This window comes from Canis lupus, chromosome 7 (genome assembly GCF_011100685.1).
Source record: "Canis lupus familiaris isolate Mischka breed German Shepherd chromosome 7, alternate assembly UU_Cfam_GSD_1.0, whole genome shotgun sequence".
Taxonomy (NCBI): Eukaryota; Metazoa; Chordata; class Mammalia; order Carnivora; family Canidae; genus Canis; species Canis lupus.
The window spans coordinates 23,316,984-23,331,138 of NC_049228.1; the positions used below are offsets into that span (position 1 = coordinate 23,316,984).

Consider the following 14,155-nt stretch of genomic DNA (forward strand, 5'->3'; position numbering starts at 1 on the left):
AATACTTAAAATTACTTATTTGGTTAGACTTCTTTTCATTTTGTGTCTCAGGCCTTCGGTTTCTATTACTGAATTTTTCAAGCACATGATTTCACACTTTTTTTTAAAGAAATGGCTTATAGGCAGTAGTCTTTGTTTTCATTCACATGAAAAAAATGTTTATTTTGTTGCCGGATAGTTTTGTCAGGATTTGAATTTTAGATTGGAGTTGTTTTCTATCCACTTTTTGAGCATAACCAAAGTTCACTCCCCTAGCCTCTTTTATTGCTGTTAACTATTTTAGTTGTTGGTCCTGTCAGGTAAGTTATCTTTTGTGTCTGATTGTTTTTAGTCTCTGTTTCAAATTTTCTGTCCTTTTTTCTTTTATCCTTAGTTCTGGTTAATTCCTTTAGATTTATCTTCTGGCTCACAGATTTACTTTTCAACCTCTAAATCTCAGTTTTAGTGTTTTTTCCTTTTATAGGTATTTGTACATTTAAGTATTGTTCCTTTTGTCTTTGCCCTCCTCTGCATCATTATATTTTCTTTAATATCACCTCTCTGATTCAGCTTCCTCTTTGGTTGTATGTCTCTTATGCCTTCTAAAGTTGTCTTATTCATTTTCTTGTGATCCAAGCAGTGCTTTAAAATACGCTTTTTATCTACTATCTTGTTATTTTATTTATTTATTCATGAGAGACACAGAGAGAGAGAGAGACAGACAGACAGAGAGAGGCAGAGGTAGAAGCAGGCTCCATGCAGGGAGCATGATGTGGGACTTGATCCTGGGTCTCCAGGATCACGCCCTGGGCTGAAAGCGGCGCTAAACTGCTGAGCTACCTGGGCTGCCCTCTACCATCTAGTTTTAGCAAGGGTCACTTTACAGTGTTTTATTCAAGGTAGTAGTACCTTAATATTTATTACTTAAATACATTTGCAATTGTATAGTTATGGTTAACTTGTGTCATCTCAAGTTCTGGTTACCTGTCTCATCTTTGTGTCTGTGTGCCTCGAGCATAATCATAGATGATAAGCATTTGTAAAAAGAATGGTCATATCCTTTGATTTAACATGGCTTCAGCATATTATATATTGAGGATCATAGATTTTTGTTTTTCATAGATTTACATGCCAATTTCAGGTTTTTTGCCAATTTACATACCAATTTCAGGTATTTCAGGTTTGCTGGCTTTATATATATCTGATTTAGTTATTCTGATCTTCTAATGTGTATGTCAGACTAGTCTCTACATGTTTCACATTACTGCCCCTTAATTAATTAACCAATTAATTCATATTACTGCCCCTTAATTAATTAAGTTTTAAAAATATATTATTTATTTATTCATGACAGACACAGAGAGAGGCAGAGACACAGGCAGAGGGAGAAGCAGGCAGAGGGAGAAGCAGATTCCATGCAGGGAGGCCGACTTGGGACTCGATCCTGGGTCTCTAGGATCACACCCCGGGCTGAAGATGGTGCTAAACCCCTGGGCCACCGGAGAGCTGCCCTGCCCCTTAATTTAGTAATCAGTATTAACTTAAATATATACTCTGACAATCAAGTAGTGTTTCTGTTATTCTGGGGTCCATATAAGGGTGATGAAAAAGTAATTAGTTTTCTTTTGAACATTGTTTTCTAACAATTTTTTTATATTAAAATCCTCAAAATTGTAAATTTAGCATGATAGTTATAATGATTTCTGTTTTCATTTAATTTGGAGAGTTGAAAGAGGTTTCCTATTTCATTCTTATAAAATTGGCCTTTAGAGCCTATTTGCATATTTTATTTTATTTTATTTTTTGGCTAGAAGGCTTGAGCTTTATAGCACACCATATTGTACCAACCAGGGGGTGGGACTCACCACTTGGTGGGACTCACCACTTGCCCCTGCAGGGCTGCTTTGTCCGCCTACCCCAAGTGGCCCCATCCTCAAGCCTTTTGCCATTCGTAGAACTCCCTCCTCTCTGGCCTGTGGGCCACCCGATTCCTCTCCCCACCTATGCAACCCCCTGTTACCTGAGGTATGGTACCTGAGGTATGGTAATAGATTCACCCCTTCCCTTCCATAGTATAACCTGACTCCCCAGGAATTCTAGGCTAAGGATCAGGACCTGGCCCCCAACTCCTCCCCATGGCCTCCCAACCCTGAGCCTATTTGCATTTTAAAATAAAAATAGAAAAATATGGTCTAAGAACTATGAGTATTTACTATTTGTTGTTATTTTAATGTGTTGACATTTTGAATGTGCAATCATTTAGATATTCTGTGCAGAAAAAGACTGTCATTTGTTCTAAGTTACAAGTGTCTTTTCTTGTTAACTACTTTAGACAAAGAAGCAGCCTTGGTATAACAGCACATTAGCATCACGAAGAAAACGACTCACTGCTCATTTTGAAGACTTAGAGCAATGTTACTTTTCTACAAGGATGTCTCGTATTTCAGGTACATATTCCAGACTTCTTAAAATATATCGAATTCATATGTCAGATCCATTTCTAGCTTCTTATGCTGGATTTATATAAAGTCCTATTTATAAAGCAAAAGTGTGTATTTTCAACATATTCTACCAGAGTGTTCTGGAGGTTCTTAGAGATCTTGAAGAACATTGCTTTCCCATAGCTATTTTTTTTTCTCCATTTAAGAAATTTCAATCTTTATGTAGTGAGCTATATGTAAAGTTAAGAAAAACATCAGCCTTGAATGTGTTGCTAGGAAAAATAAATCCATTCAATTTTCTCTTATTTTTTTTCAATTTTCTCTTATTATTAAATATTATTATTAAATACTAAGTATTTATTAAGTTCTAAGCACTATCATTTTGGGTAACAATAAAAAGATGAACTGATTTGTCTCTTCTTGTCTCTGTGATACATGTTATACAAGTGTATTGGGAATAAAGAAGAATATCCATTAATATAACTTAGGAATGAAAAATCTGTGTCAAGTTGAAAATGGAGAAATGGAATGATAGCTGTATGGATTTTATAGAATTGTATTTAGTTAAGACTAAAATTCATTAACTAAATAAGGTAATTAGAAACATCTTCAACATAGAGGAAATGACTTATGCAAAGTCAAGGACATGTTAGCATTGGATATTTTCATTGCTTTCAAAAAGTAATGTAGTTCTGCCCTCAAGCTGTGAGTTTTCTCAGTGTCTTTGCTCATCAATGAAGTAGAGACATTAACACCATCCCTGTGTTTTGTTTTATTTCATTGTTTTTTAATATTTATAGGGGATGTAAATATATCTATACAAAATACAAAGATGGTATAAGTTAGGTGCTCAATTAGACACATTGCTAAAAGGAACAATACAAGAAACAACAGGTGTTGCTGAGAATGTGGATAAAGGGAAATCCTCTTTTATGTTGGTGGGAATGCAAACTGGTGTAACCAGTCTAGAAAACAGTATGGACGTGCCTCAGAATGTAAAAATAGAACTTGTGATCTAACAGTTGCACTAGTAGGTATTTACTCAAGGATACAAAAATACAGTTTTAAAGGGGGTGCATGCATCCTGATGTTTATAGCAGCATTATTAACAGTAGCCAAACTATGGAAAGAGCCCAAATGTCCATTGAGTGATGATGAGTGATAAAGAAGATGGGACATATATAAACAATGCAGTATTACTTAGCCATCAAAAAGAATAAAATCTTGCCATTCAGAACAATATAGATGGAGCTAGAGTGTATTATGCTAAGCAAAGTAAGTCACTCAGACAAATGCAAATACCATATAATTTCACTTATATGTGGAATTTAAGAAACAAAACAGATGAACATATGGGAGGAGGTAAAGAGAGGAAACAAACCATAAGAGACTCTTAAAGATAAAGAATAAACTGAGGGGTGATGGAGGGAGGTAGGTGGGAGACGTGCTCGATGGGGAATGGGTATTAAGGAGGGTACTTGTTTGTTATGATGAACACTGGGTATTGTATGTAAGTGATGAATCGCTGAATTCTCCTGAAACCAATATTTCACTGTGTGCTGACTGACTAGAATTTAAATAAAAATTTGAAGGAGAAAAAAAATCTACTTGTTGTTTTAGACCTTTGTACAAGTTCGCCTTAGGGTGGTGATGGAGGAAAAAGAAGATTTTCATAGGCAGTCTAGGAGGGAGCCAAGATCTGTTTATGAATGTGTATGAAATTAATGATCAGCAGTTGTAAAGATGGAAAGCTTTCATTGTATCATATTGCCTAGGAATTGAGACACTATGGAGCCTCTGTAATAGTCTGAAAACTGTAGTAGGAAGCTGTGAAATTGAAAATGGTTTGAGACCTACATTCTGATTGGCAGAGGGCTCATATTAACCTTGTTAGATTTTGTTTTTGGTACAATGTTGAAATACAGCCTAAAGCAAATGGCAGACATTTAAAAGAAAAAGAGAGGAAAGAGAGATTGGGAAGTAATTTTTAAGTAACTGCATGCTGTGGCATAGTAAAGGTGTATTCATATAGACCAATTTATTTTGGGGATGTAAGATTACTGGAAGGTAGAATAAATTAAAACCAGGAGGAAGGCTTGATTTCCATTTTTATGGGCATGGCTCTCTTGTACTTAAAATATGTTGTCCTTAGTGTGTAAGGAGTCTTAAGTTTATCTTACTGAATTTTCACACTGACTACACCTATATTGCTGAGTATGAAGTTCTTCCTAGTGCCTTTGACTGTGAAGAGGGAATTTTAACTTCTACAAAATGGAGTTCATAATATTTGATTATCATTTTGTGTATTTTTAGATGAGAACCCACCTCCCTCTTTTTGACTTTCATTTTTAAACTCTGAAAATGAAAGATGAAGATTAAGAGATTAATGCCTTGGACTTTTAGTTGTAACTGAAAGAGAAGTAAATTAAAAAGCATTAGTAGATAGAAAAGAGCTGCAGAATACAGTTTCACAAACTAATCTGTGTTTGGAAAAGTAATAGGCTAGCAGATATGTATGATTATTGACCAAAATCTACTGAGCAAACAAAATCCTTCCTTTTCATAACCAGATAAAAAAGTTGAATGCCTGTAGTTTCAGATACTAGAGTAGCTATTTTTATTGTTCACTTTATAACTTCTGTTGGAAGTAGGTGTTAATGAATAGTATGATGGCCAGAGAAGGTTAGCTATCCAGGAAAAGATCATGGTCTTAAACAGAATATACATTCTTGAATGCTTGTCAATTTTTTGTACTTAGGGATTGGTGTCAAAATATGAAAGAATAGATTTACATTAAATTCATATTTAAACAATATCTAAGGTGTCTTTCCAGTCACTCTTTTTCTTTTTCCAGTCACTCTTTATTACATTAAATACTCACAGTAATAGGATTATATAAAAAGAACCCATTAGTTGTTAAATTCAAACCACTTTGTAGTACAGTTGATTTGTTTTATTACAGTAACCCCTGTTCTATTTCCAACTTGTTGAATTTACTGAGAATAATTTTTGTGGAGCAGGAGCATTAGTTAAGTAACATTATGACCGTGCATTTAATTGAGTTTGTTCCTTTGCTGTTTTAAGAATGGAAACAGTATAAAATTGGAACCTTGATATAAGTTGTTAGGTGAATTTGCTATGTTACTGTTTAAATCTTTAAAATGTAAAATATTGAGGATAGAAGCTTAGTATCAGAGACTAGTAATTGTTTTTTGTCGTTGTAAATTTTAAATAAATTTCTTCATGTAAGTAGTTAATCTTCAAGATAATATAATACATCCAGATGAATTAAATCAGTTCTCTACTATCTATCCTATGGTACATTAACTCTGCAGACTTCATGATTCTTATATCTAAATTTCAATGTGTCTACTGTTATTTTCAGAGGATAAATAAGATGGGTAAATCACGGGGCACCTGGGTGACTCAGTTGGTTAAGCATCCAACTCTTGCTTTTTGGCTCAGGTCATGATCTTAGTCAGGGTCATGAGATGGAGCCCCATGTTGGGCTCCCTGCTCAGCAGAGAGCCTGCATCTCCCTCTGCCCCTCTCCCTGCTCATGTGCTCTCTCTCTCTCTCTCTCAAATAAGTAAATAAATCTTTTAAAAAGGGGGAGAGGGTATCATGAAAGTTTACATTGAGAAAGTTGTATGTATTTGTATGTGTATGAGCTAGGAGTAAAGAAGAAAGTATTAAAACATTGTTGTAACTATCTTATTTCAAATTTCAGTTAGGAAGCTGACTAAAGTAATTAGGTTTTACTTTTCTTTCTTTAGAAAGGAAAGTACAAGTCCAAACTTGAAGTACTTTTTAAAAACAATGATTTTATTCAGACTTTCTATGTAGTCTTATTCCTAGATTGGACAATAGATAGCTGTATTTATTCTCAGTCTTTCGTGAGATGATTTTGTGATTTAAATTCCACATAGGTTAATTATGATTAATTTACTGAAGTGTACTTTACTTAAAGCATTTATACTGTGTTCTAGTGGATGGAATTAATGTTTTCCATATACCACCAAGACATTTGAGTAGAAGTATTTTATTTTTTAGAATAATTGATATATTACAGTTTTCTACTTCCTTTTCATAATTGGATTTGAAAATTTCAAAGTATAATATGAACAAGTAATTCACTTTCTTTTTACTTAAGCAATTACTTTCTTAACCTAAATTATGTTATTATAAATTGTATTTTGAAGGTAAATAAACATGGTCATGTAGATGTAACCCTATAAACATGTTCCTTCACAATAATGAATAGACTGTCCTAGTGTATATACTCCTCTGTCCATCCTAACTTTCAACATCGATAAGGGATTTTTTTTTAAGATTTTATTTATTTTATTTTTTAATTTTTATTTATTTATGATAGTCAAAAAGAGAGAGAGAGAGGCAGAGACACAGGCAGAGGGAGAAGCAGGCTCCATGCACTGGGAGCCCGACGGGGGATTCGATCCCGGTTCTTCAGGATCGCGCCCTGGGCCAAAGGCAGGCACCAAACCGCTGCGCCACCCAGGGATCCCAAGATTTTATTTATTTATTCATGAAACACAGGCAGAGGGAGAAGCAGGCTCCATGCAGGGAGCCCAACATGGGACTCGATCCTGAGTCTCCAGGATCATGCGCTGGCCTGAAGGTGGTGGCGCTAAACTGCTGAGCCACCCAGGCTGCCCGGGATTTTGTTTTTGTTTTCGTTTGTTCTTTTATTTTTTAATTTCGTTTTAATAAAAGATTAAAATCCTTTTGATCAGAGCCACATTTTTCCCCCCAATAAATTGTTGCTTAAGAAATATTTATGTTGGGATCCCTGGGTGGTGCAGCGGTTTAGTGCCTGCCTTTGGCCCAGGGCACGATCCTGGCAGACCCGGGATCGAATCCCACATCGGGCTCCCGGTGCATGGAGCCTGCTTCTCCCTCTGCCTATGTCTCTGCCTCTCTCTCTGTGTGTGACTATCATAAATAAATAAAAATTAAAAAAAAAAGAAATATTTATGTTATGTTTTTATTGATGGTGAAAGAGACCGTGTCTTCAGTGAACCACTACGAAATTTTTGTTAAAGCTAAAAGATCAAAAAAAAAAAAAAAAAAAAAAAAAGCTAAAAGATCAGCATTCCAGTTTATCCATGCTAGTGTTCTCTAAATGCTTAAGAATTGTTTGTATTTAGAATATAATTTTAAATCTGTGTATACTGCTCCTTGACTTACATTGCAGTTCAGCTAATTTATTTTATTTTGTTTTTTTGTTTTGTTTTGTTTTGTTTTTTTTTCATATAGATGATAGTCGAACTGCAAGCCAGTTGGATGAATTTCAGGAATGCTTGTCCAAGTTTACTCGGTATAATTCAGTACGACCTTTGGCTACATTGTCATATGCTAGTGATCTCTATAATGGTTCCAGCATAGTCTCTAGGTAAGTGTTGGGCAGCATTTTTTACTATTTACTTTTGCAAGAGTATCTAGAATTTAATTTGACACGCAGTTTCATTGTTCTAGTTAAGAGCCTGTGTCTGAAGTTAAGTTGCCTCCCAATTTTTTTTCTGTGGTCTTGGGCAAGTTTTGGAATTTCTTTAGTCCTCAATGTCTTCGTCTTTAAAATGGAATGATTAATAGTATTCACCTCATAGGGTCAGCTTGTATTATTACAAATGTCTTTGGTTTTGGTGACAGGATATGTTCTTCTCATAAGGGCTCCCCTGTCTTCAGTTTTCTAAAAAAAGTTTGTGAAGAATTGGTATTCTTTCTCCCTTATATATTTTGTAGACTTCTCCAGTGAAGCCATCTTGGCCTTGAATTTTGTTTGAGGAAAGAGTTCCAAATATAAAATAATTTAAAAAAATAGGACTAATCAGGTTATTGATATTTTTCTTGATTAAACATGATTTTTAGTTTGTGTTTTTAAAAGAATTTGTCCATTTCACCTAGGTTGTTGGATTTATGCACATTCACATGTTTGCAATATTCTTTATTATCCTTTTATGTCTTTAGATTATCTAAGATCTCTTTCTCATCTCTGTTATTGGAAACTTGTTTCCTTTATTTTTTTTCCTTAATAGTCTGGTTTAGAAGTTTATCAATATTATTTCTCTTCTCAAGTAGCCAGTTCTTAGTTTTTTATAGTCTGTATTTTTGTTTCATTGATTTCTGCTCTTAATTTTATTATTTCTTTTTCTTCTGCTTTCCCTAGCTTTAATTTGTTCTTTTCTAGTTTCTTAAGGTAGAAACTAAAATGTTCAGTTGAAAGTTTGCTTCTCTAATATAATTTGTGCTTTAAATTTTTCTCTATTCACTGCAGTAGCTGCATCCCATGAATTTTTGGTGTGTTATCTTCTATTTTTTTTCCAAATTTTATTTTTATTGTGATAAGATACTTATAAAATATACTATCTTAACCAGTGTGCTGTTCAGTGGAATTAAATATATACCTTCTTAATATTATGGAAAGGTCACCAGTATCCATCTCTTTAATACTTGACATCTTGTAAAACTGAAAATGCATACCCATTAAACAGTGTAACTCTTTATTCCCATCTTCCCTGAATCCTGGCAACAACCTTCTACTTTATTTCTCTATTATTTTGACTACTCTAAGTATCTCATTTAAGTGGAATCACACCTTATTTGTTTTCTTGTGACTGGCTAATCTCACTTGGTATAATGTTGTCAGTGTTTGTCCATATTGTAACATATGTCAGAATTTTCTTACTTTTTAAGGCTTCATAACACTCCATTATATGTATGTATATGCCACATTTTGCTTATTTATTTGTCTGTTGATGGACACGTAGGTTGCTTCTGTGTTTTTTACCTGTTGTGAATAATACTGCTATGAACATGGGTGTATGGATACCTCCTCAAGACCTTGTTTTCAGTTCTTTTAGGTACATACCCAGAAATGGCATTGCTGGATTATATGGTAATTCTGTTTTTAATTTTTTGAGGAACTGCCATACTGTTTTCCACAGTGGCTATGCCATTTTACTGTCCCATCAGCAGTGCACAAGGCTTCCAGTTTCCCCACATACTTGCCATCACTTGTTATTTTCTGTGTTTTCGATAGTCCCCATGCTATAACAGGTGTGAGGTGGTAGTTCTTAGATTTGTTTTGCATTTCCCTAATGAATAGTGTTGTTGAACATTGTTTCTTGTGTTTATTGGCCATTTGTTTATCTTCCTTAGAGAAATTTCTATTGAAGTCTTTGCCTAGTTTTGAACTTTGCTATTGTTGCATTTCAGTAGTTCTCTCTATATTATGGGTATTAATCCCTTATCAGATTTGTACGTATTTTCTCTCATTTTGTGGGTTGCCTTTTTACTTTGTTACTACTGTCATTGCACAAAATTTTATAATTTTAGTGAAGTTTAATTTGTCTATTTTTCTTCTATTGCCTGTATTTGTGATGTCCTATCTCAGAAATCATTGTCAAATCCCAAGTCACAAAAAAAGTTTTATAGTTTTGTGTTTTAGATTTAACTTTTTGATTCATTTTGAGTTAATTTTTGTGTATGGTTTTAGGTAAGGGTCCAACTTTATATTTACGCAGGTTGATATGCAGTTTTCCCAGCATCATTTCTTGAAAAAGTCCTTTCTCTACTTAATGGTATTGCCACTCTTGTCAAAGATCATTTGACCACATACATAATGGTGTATTTTTGGGTTCTCTCATCTGTTCCATTTGCCTGCAAGTTTGTTTTTATATCAGTACCACATAGTTTTCTGTTTGTTTTCGTTTGTCTCAGAGACACTGAGAGTGTGGAGTGAGGGGCAGAGGGAAACGGAGAGAGAGAATGTTAAGCAGACTCCACACCCATCACAGAGCCATACATGGGCTCGATTTTATGACCCTGAGATCATGACCTGAGCTGCAATTAAGAGTCAGAGTCTTAGCTGACTGAACCACCCAGGTGCCAGACACACTTAGCATAGCTTTGTAGTAAATTTTGAAATCAGGAAGTGTGACTCCTCTAAGTCTTTTCTTTTTCAAGATTTTTTTTTTTCTATTTCTGCAGAAAATGTCATTGGGATTTGACAGGGATTGCACTGAATCTCTAGATTGCTTTGGGTAATGTTGACATCTTAACAGTATTCAGTCTTCTGATCCAGGCACATGGGATGTGTCTTTATTTCTGTCTTTAATTTTTTTAAGAAATTTTTTATAGTTTTCATTGTATAAATCTTTCACTTCCGTGGTTAATTCCTAAATATTTTTTGATGCTGCTGTAAGTGGAGCTGTTTTCATAACTTTATGATTGTTCATTGTTATGGCATTGAAGAGATGAAATATTTTAATTTTCATTCAGTTCAAGAAGCACTTACGTTTCAAACTTGATTTTTTTCTCTCATTGATTATTGAGATATATCTTAATAGTTTTCAAATATTGGGATTTTCTAGTTATCTTTTTGTTACTATATGTTCATCATGATGATGACCATTCTTTAAAAATTTGTAGTGAAAATTTCTAATGCACATAAAAATAGAATGGAATAATAATCCGTCATATCGCCATCTTCCAGATTCAGCAGTGATCCAGATTTTGTTACACTTGCTTTATTTATACTTTTTATTTTTTCTTTGCTTAACTATTTGAAACAAATCGCTGATGCTATGTTATTTCATCCTTATATCCTTAAGAATGTAAATATGAATATTTTAAAACCACAGGGCTGTATCACATGTAACACAATTACCAGTAATTCCTTGGTATCATCAAATTGCTTGTCTATTTTAAAATCTCCTAGATAGAATTAAGAAACCTTAAAAAGATATTTTGATGCAGATCAGGAATTTGGCAGTTTTTAACTTGTCCAATACATTACTATGTATGGTTTTAGATTTGCATGACTAAGATTTTTATTAACATGTAAGAATATTGTTCTTGGAATTTAAGATGATAGCTAGAGAAACTTGCAGTAAACCTTTTATGGTATTCTAGCTGGTTAGCTCAGTAGTAAGACGACAATCATATATTAATTTCTTTTCTATGTATTGGCAATGTGAGTTTTCTTTATCAAGTACTGGCGTGGTTAAAATTTGAAAATGGAGTAGATTGTGGGGCTTATTTAATTAATTAAATGAGTGATGAATTCATATAACAAAAATTAGATGACTCCTTAATGTGAGCTAGGCTAAGATTATAACCATGAACAGGCCAGGTATGATGCTTGGATTTAGGAAAGCTCTCAGTATTATTTCAGTGCCTTTATAGAAGCAGTGTAAGAAAGTTTTTGAAACATTTAGATTGGAGTAACAGTGTAACACTGCTAAGTTTCCTTCCTTCCTTCCTTCCTTCCTTCCTTCCTTCCTTCCTTCCTTCCTTCCTCCCTCCCTCCCTCCCTCCCTCCCTCCCTCCCTCCCTCCCTCCCTCCCCTCCCTCCCCTCCCTCCCCTCCCTCCCCTCCCTTCCCTCCCTTCCCTTTCTTTCTTTTCTTTTCTTTCTTTTGAGAGGGAGAGGGGTTGTGCCTATGCATAAGTGGACTGGGGTAGTGAGGGGCAAAAGGAGAGACAGAATCCCAGGTAGCCTCCATACCCGTTGAGGAGCCTTGTGCGGGTTTCAGTCCCACAACTCTGAGATCATGACCTGAGCTGAAACCAAGAGTTGGGTGCTTAACCGACTGAGCCACACAAGTGCCCCTTAAATTCTTAACTAGTGTAAGAATGTATAATGTATGTTTTTAAAAATTCCGGAAATGAGGCTTCAATTTGAAATGGCAAAAATAATGTTGGAAGTTTATAATAATGACCTGATACATACGTTTATCTATAATTATTTGGCTCTACTCAACTAAAATATAATGCAGATTACTTTATATTGTAATATAGATTGATGTCCCTTAGCATTGTAAATTTGTCCTGTATTATATTTTCTTTTCCATTACAAAATGAAGAAAAATCCAAAAACAAAGTGAAAATTTCCATCTTAACTTTATATTACAAAAGCAGCATTCCTAGTTAGAAAATGTAGAATTGGAAAAAAAAAAAAAAAAAAGAAAGAAAATGTAGAATTGGTTATACATCTCTAGGATTCAAAAAAGATTTTTTTAAAAATCATTTTTGAAAAAAAAATCATTTTGAAAGCCATTTTAGCTTGATTTTAATATAATTTTGGGCTGTTTTTTAAATGCTACTAAATCCTTTTTCCCATATTTTAATTTAAATTCTCATTAGTTAACTTACAGTGTAATATTGGTTTTAGGAGTATTAAATCTTGATCATACAAGACATGTCAGAGCATTGTGTATTCTGAAGCAGAAGTTTGCTGAAGATTTAAGTGCGATTTCAGTTTGGGAATATCACCTAATGAAAGTGAGATTAGGAATGCCTGGGTGGTGCAGTTGCTTGAATATCAGCCTCCCACACTCTACATGGAGGCTGGTTGGACTCTATTTTCCTCTTCTCCTGCCCCTCCCCTCAACACCATGTTTGCTTGCACTCTCTCTCTTCAGAATAAATAAGTCTTTTTTTAAAGAAAGTGAGATTAGTTTTATTAAAATATTTTAATTAAAAATTTAAAGGTACCTTTAGTTTCATCTTGCATGCTAACATCAATTTTTAATTAACATTGAATTAACATTTCTGAAAAAAATTTTTTTAAAGATTTTATTTATTTATTTATTCATGACACACACACACACACACACATACACACACACACACACACACACACACACACACAGAGGCAGAGGGAGAAGCAGGCTCCATGCAGGGACCCTGATGCGGGACTCAATCCCGGGATTCCAGGATCACTCCCTGGGCTGAAGGCAGGCGCTAAACCGCTGAGCCACCCAGAGATTCCTGAAAAAAAATTTCAATTTTGAAGGTTTGTAAGACAGGATAGGTGAAGATTAGAAGGTAGCAACAAGGAAAATAGTATCCAAAGAGACTGAAAGTTTCACAGCCCTGGTGATATTTTTCCCTTTCTCTCCTTTCTCATATTCACACACATCATTGATGGTAAACTCACTTTAAAGGCTTTTAATTCCTTTCAAAATAGGAAATTTTGATGAAGAATTTCTTTTGGGAAAAGAGATAAAGAAAGATATATTAGAGATGGCATATAATGGTAAATTTGCATTATTTAATGTTGCATTATTTTTATTACATTTTAGAAGAAATTATTCTTACAGTAAAATTGCCTGAAATACCTCTAGTGTGGTCATTTACTGTTGTGAGAATCTCACTGAGAGACAAACTTTGTTGTAAAGTTTTTCTTCCTTTGCTTAACAGATCATATTGAGTTATTTAATACCATACTTATAATTCCACAAGGTGGCAGCATTTGTTTACTTTGACAGTATCTCAACTATTAGTAGACAAGGTATGGAAGTTAATGGTTTATTGGGAAGTTCATTCTCATGAATACTAGATGGTCCTCGGTTAACAACAGCAAGTGACGCAAAGGATAGAAACTCTTTTTTTTTTTTTTTTTTAAGAAACTCGTCTTAAAAATAACAATAATGTCATGTTTTGCAAATTTTCTTAAATATCTAGTGGCCATCACAGAGGAATGGTTTGAAGCTGTATTGTTTGAACTTACTGTGTACTTAGCAGTAGCTGTTTATTGAATTCTTGGTTTGAAATTTACAAACCTAGATTGTTATGGTTAAAATTGTTACACATTTGGGCAACCCCCCCGTGGCTCAACAGGTTAGCATCGCCCTCAGCCCGGGGCCTGATTCTGGAGACCCAAGTCCCACGTCAGGCTCCCTGCATGGAGCCTTCTTCTCCCTCTGCCTGT

General features: G+C 34.5%; 1 protein-coding gene across 7 annotated transcripts in view; it reads left to right on the forward strand.

Annotated features, from left to right (window-relative positions):
• The window catches only part of COP1 (COP1 E3 ubiquitin ligase), a 243,488-nt gene that overhangs the window by 99,638 nt on the left and 129,695 nt on the right, over positions 1-14,155 (forward strand). For all 7 annotated transcript variants that reach the window (XM_038542423.1, XM_038542424.1, XM_038542425.1 and 4 more), the window contains 2 exons: positions 2,312-2,426; positions 7,698-7,833. In XM_038542423.1, coding sequence (XP_038398351.1) covers positions 2,312-2,426; positions 7,698-7,833 — 251 coding nt within the window. The remainder of the gene's footprint in view (positions 1-2,311; positions 2,427-7,697; positions 7,834-14,155) is intronic.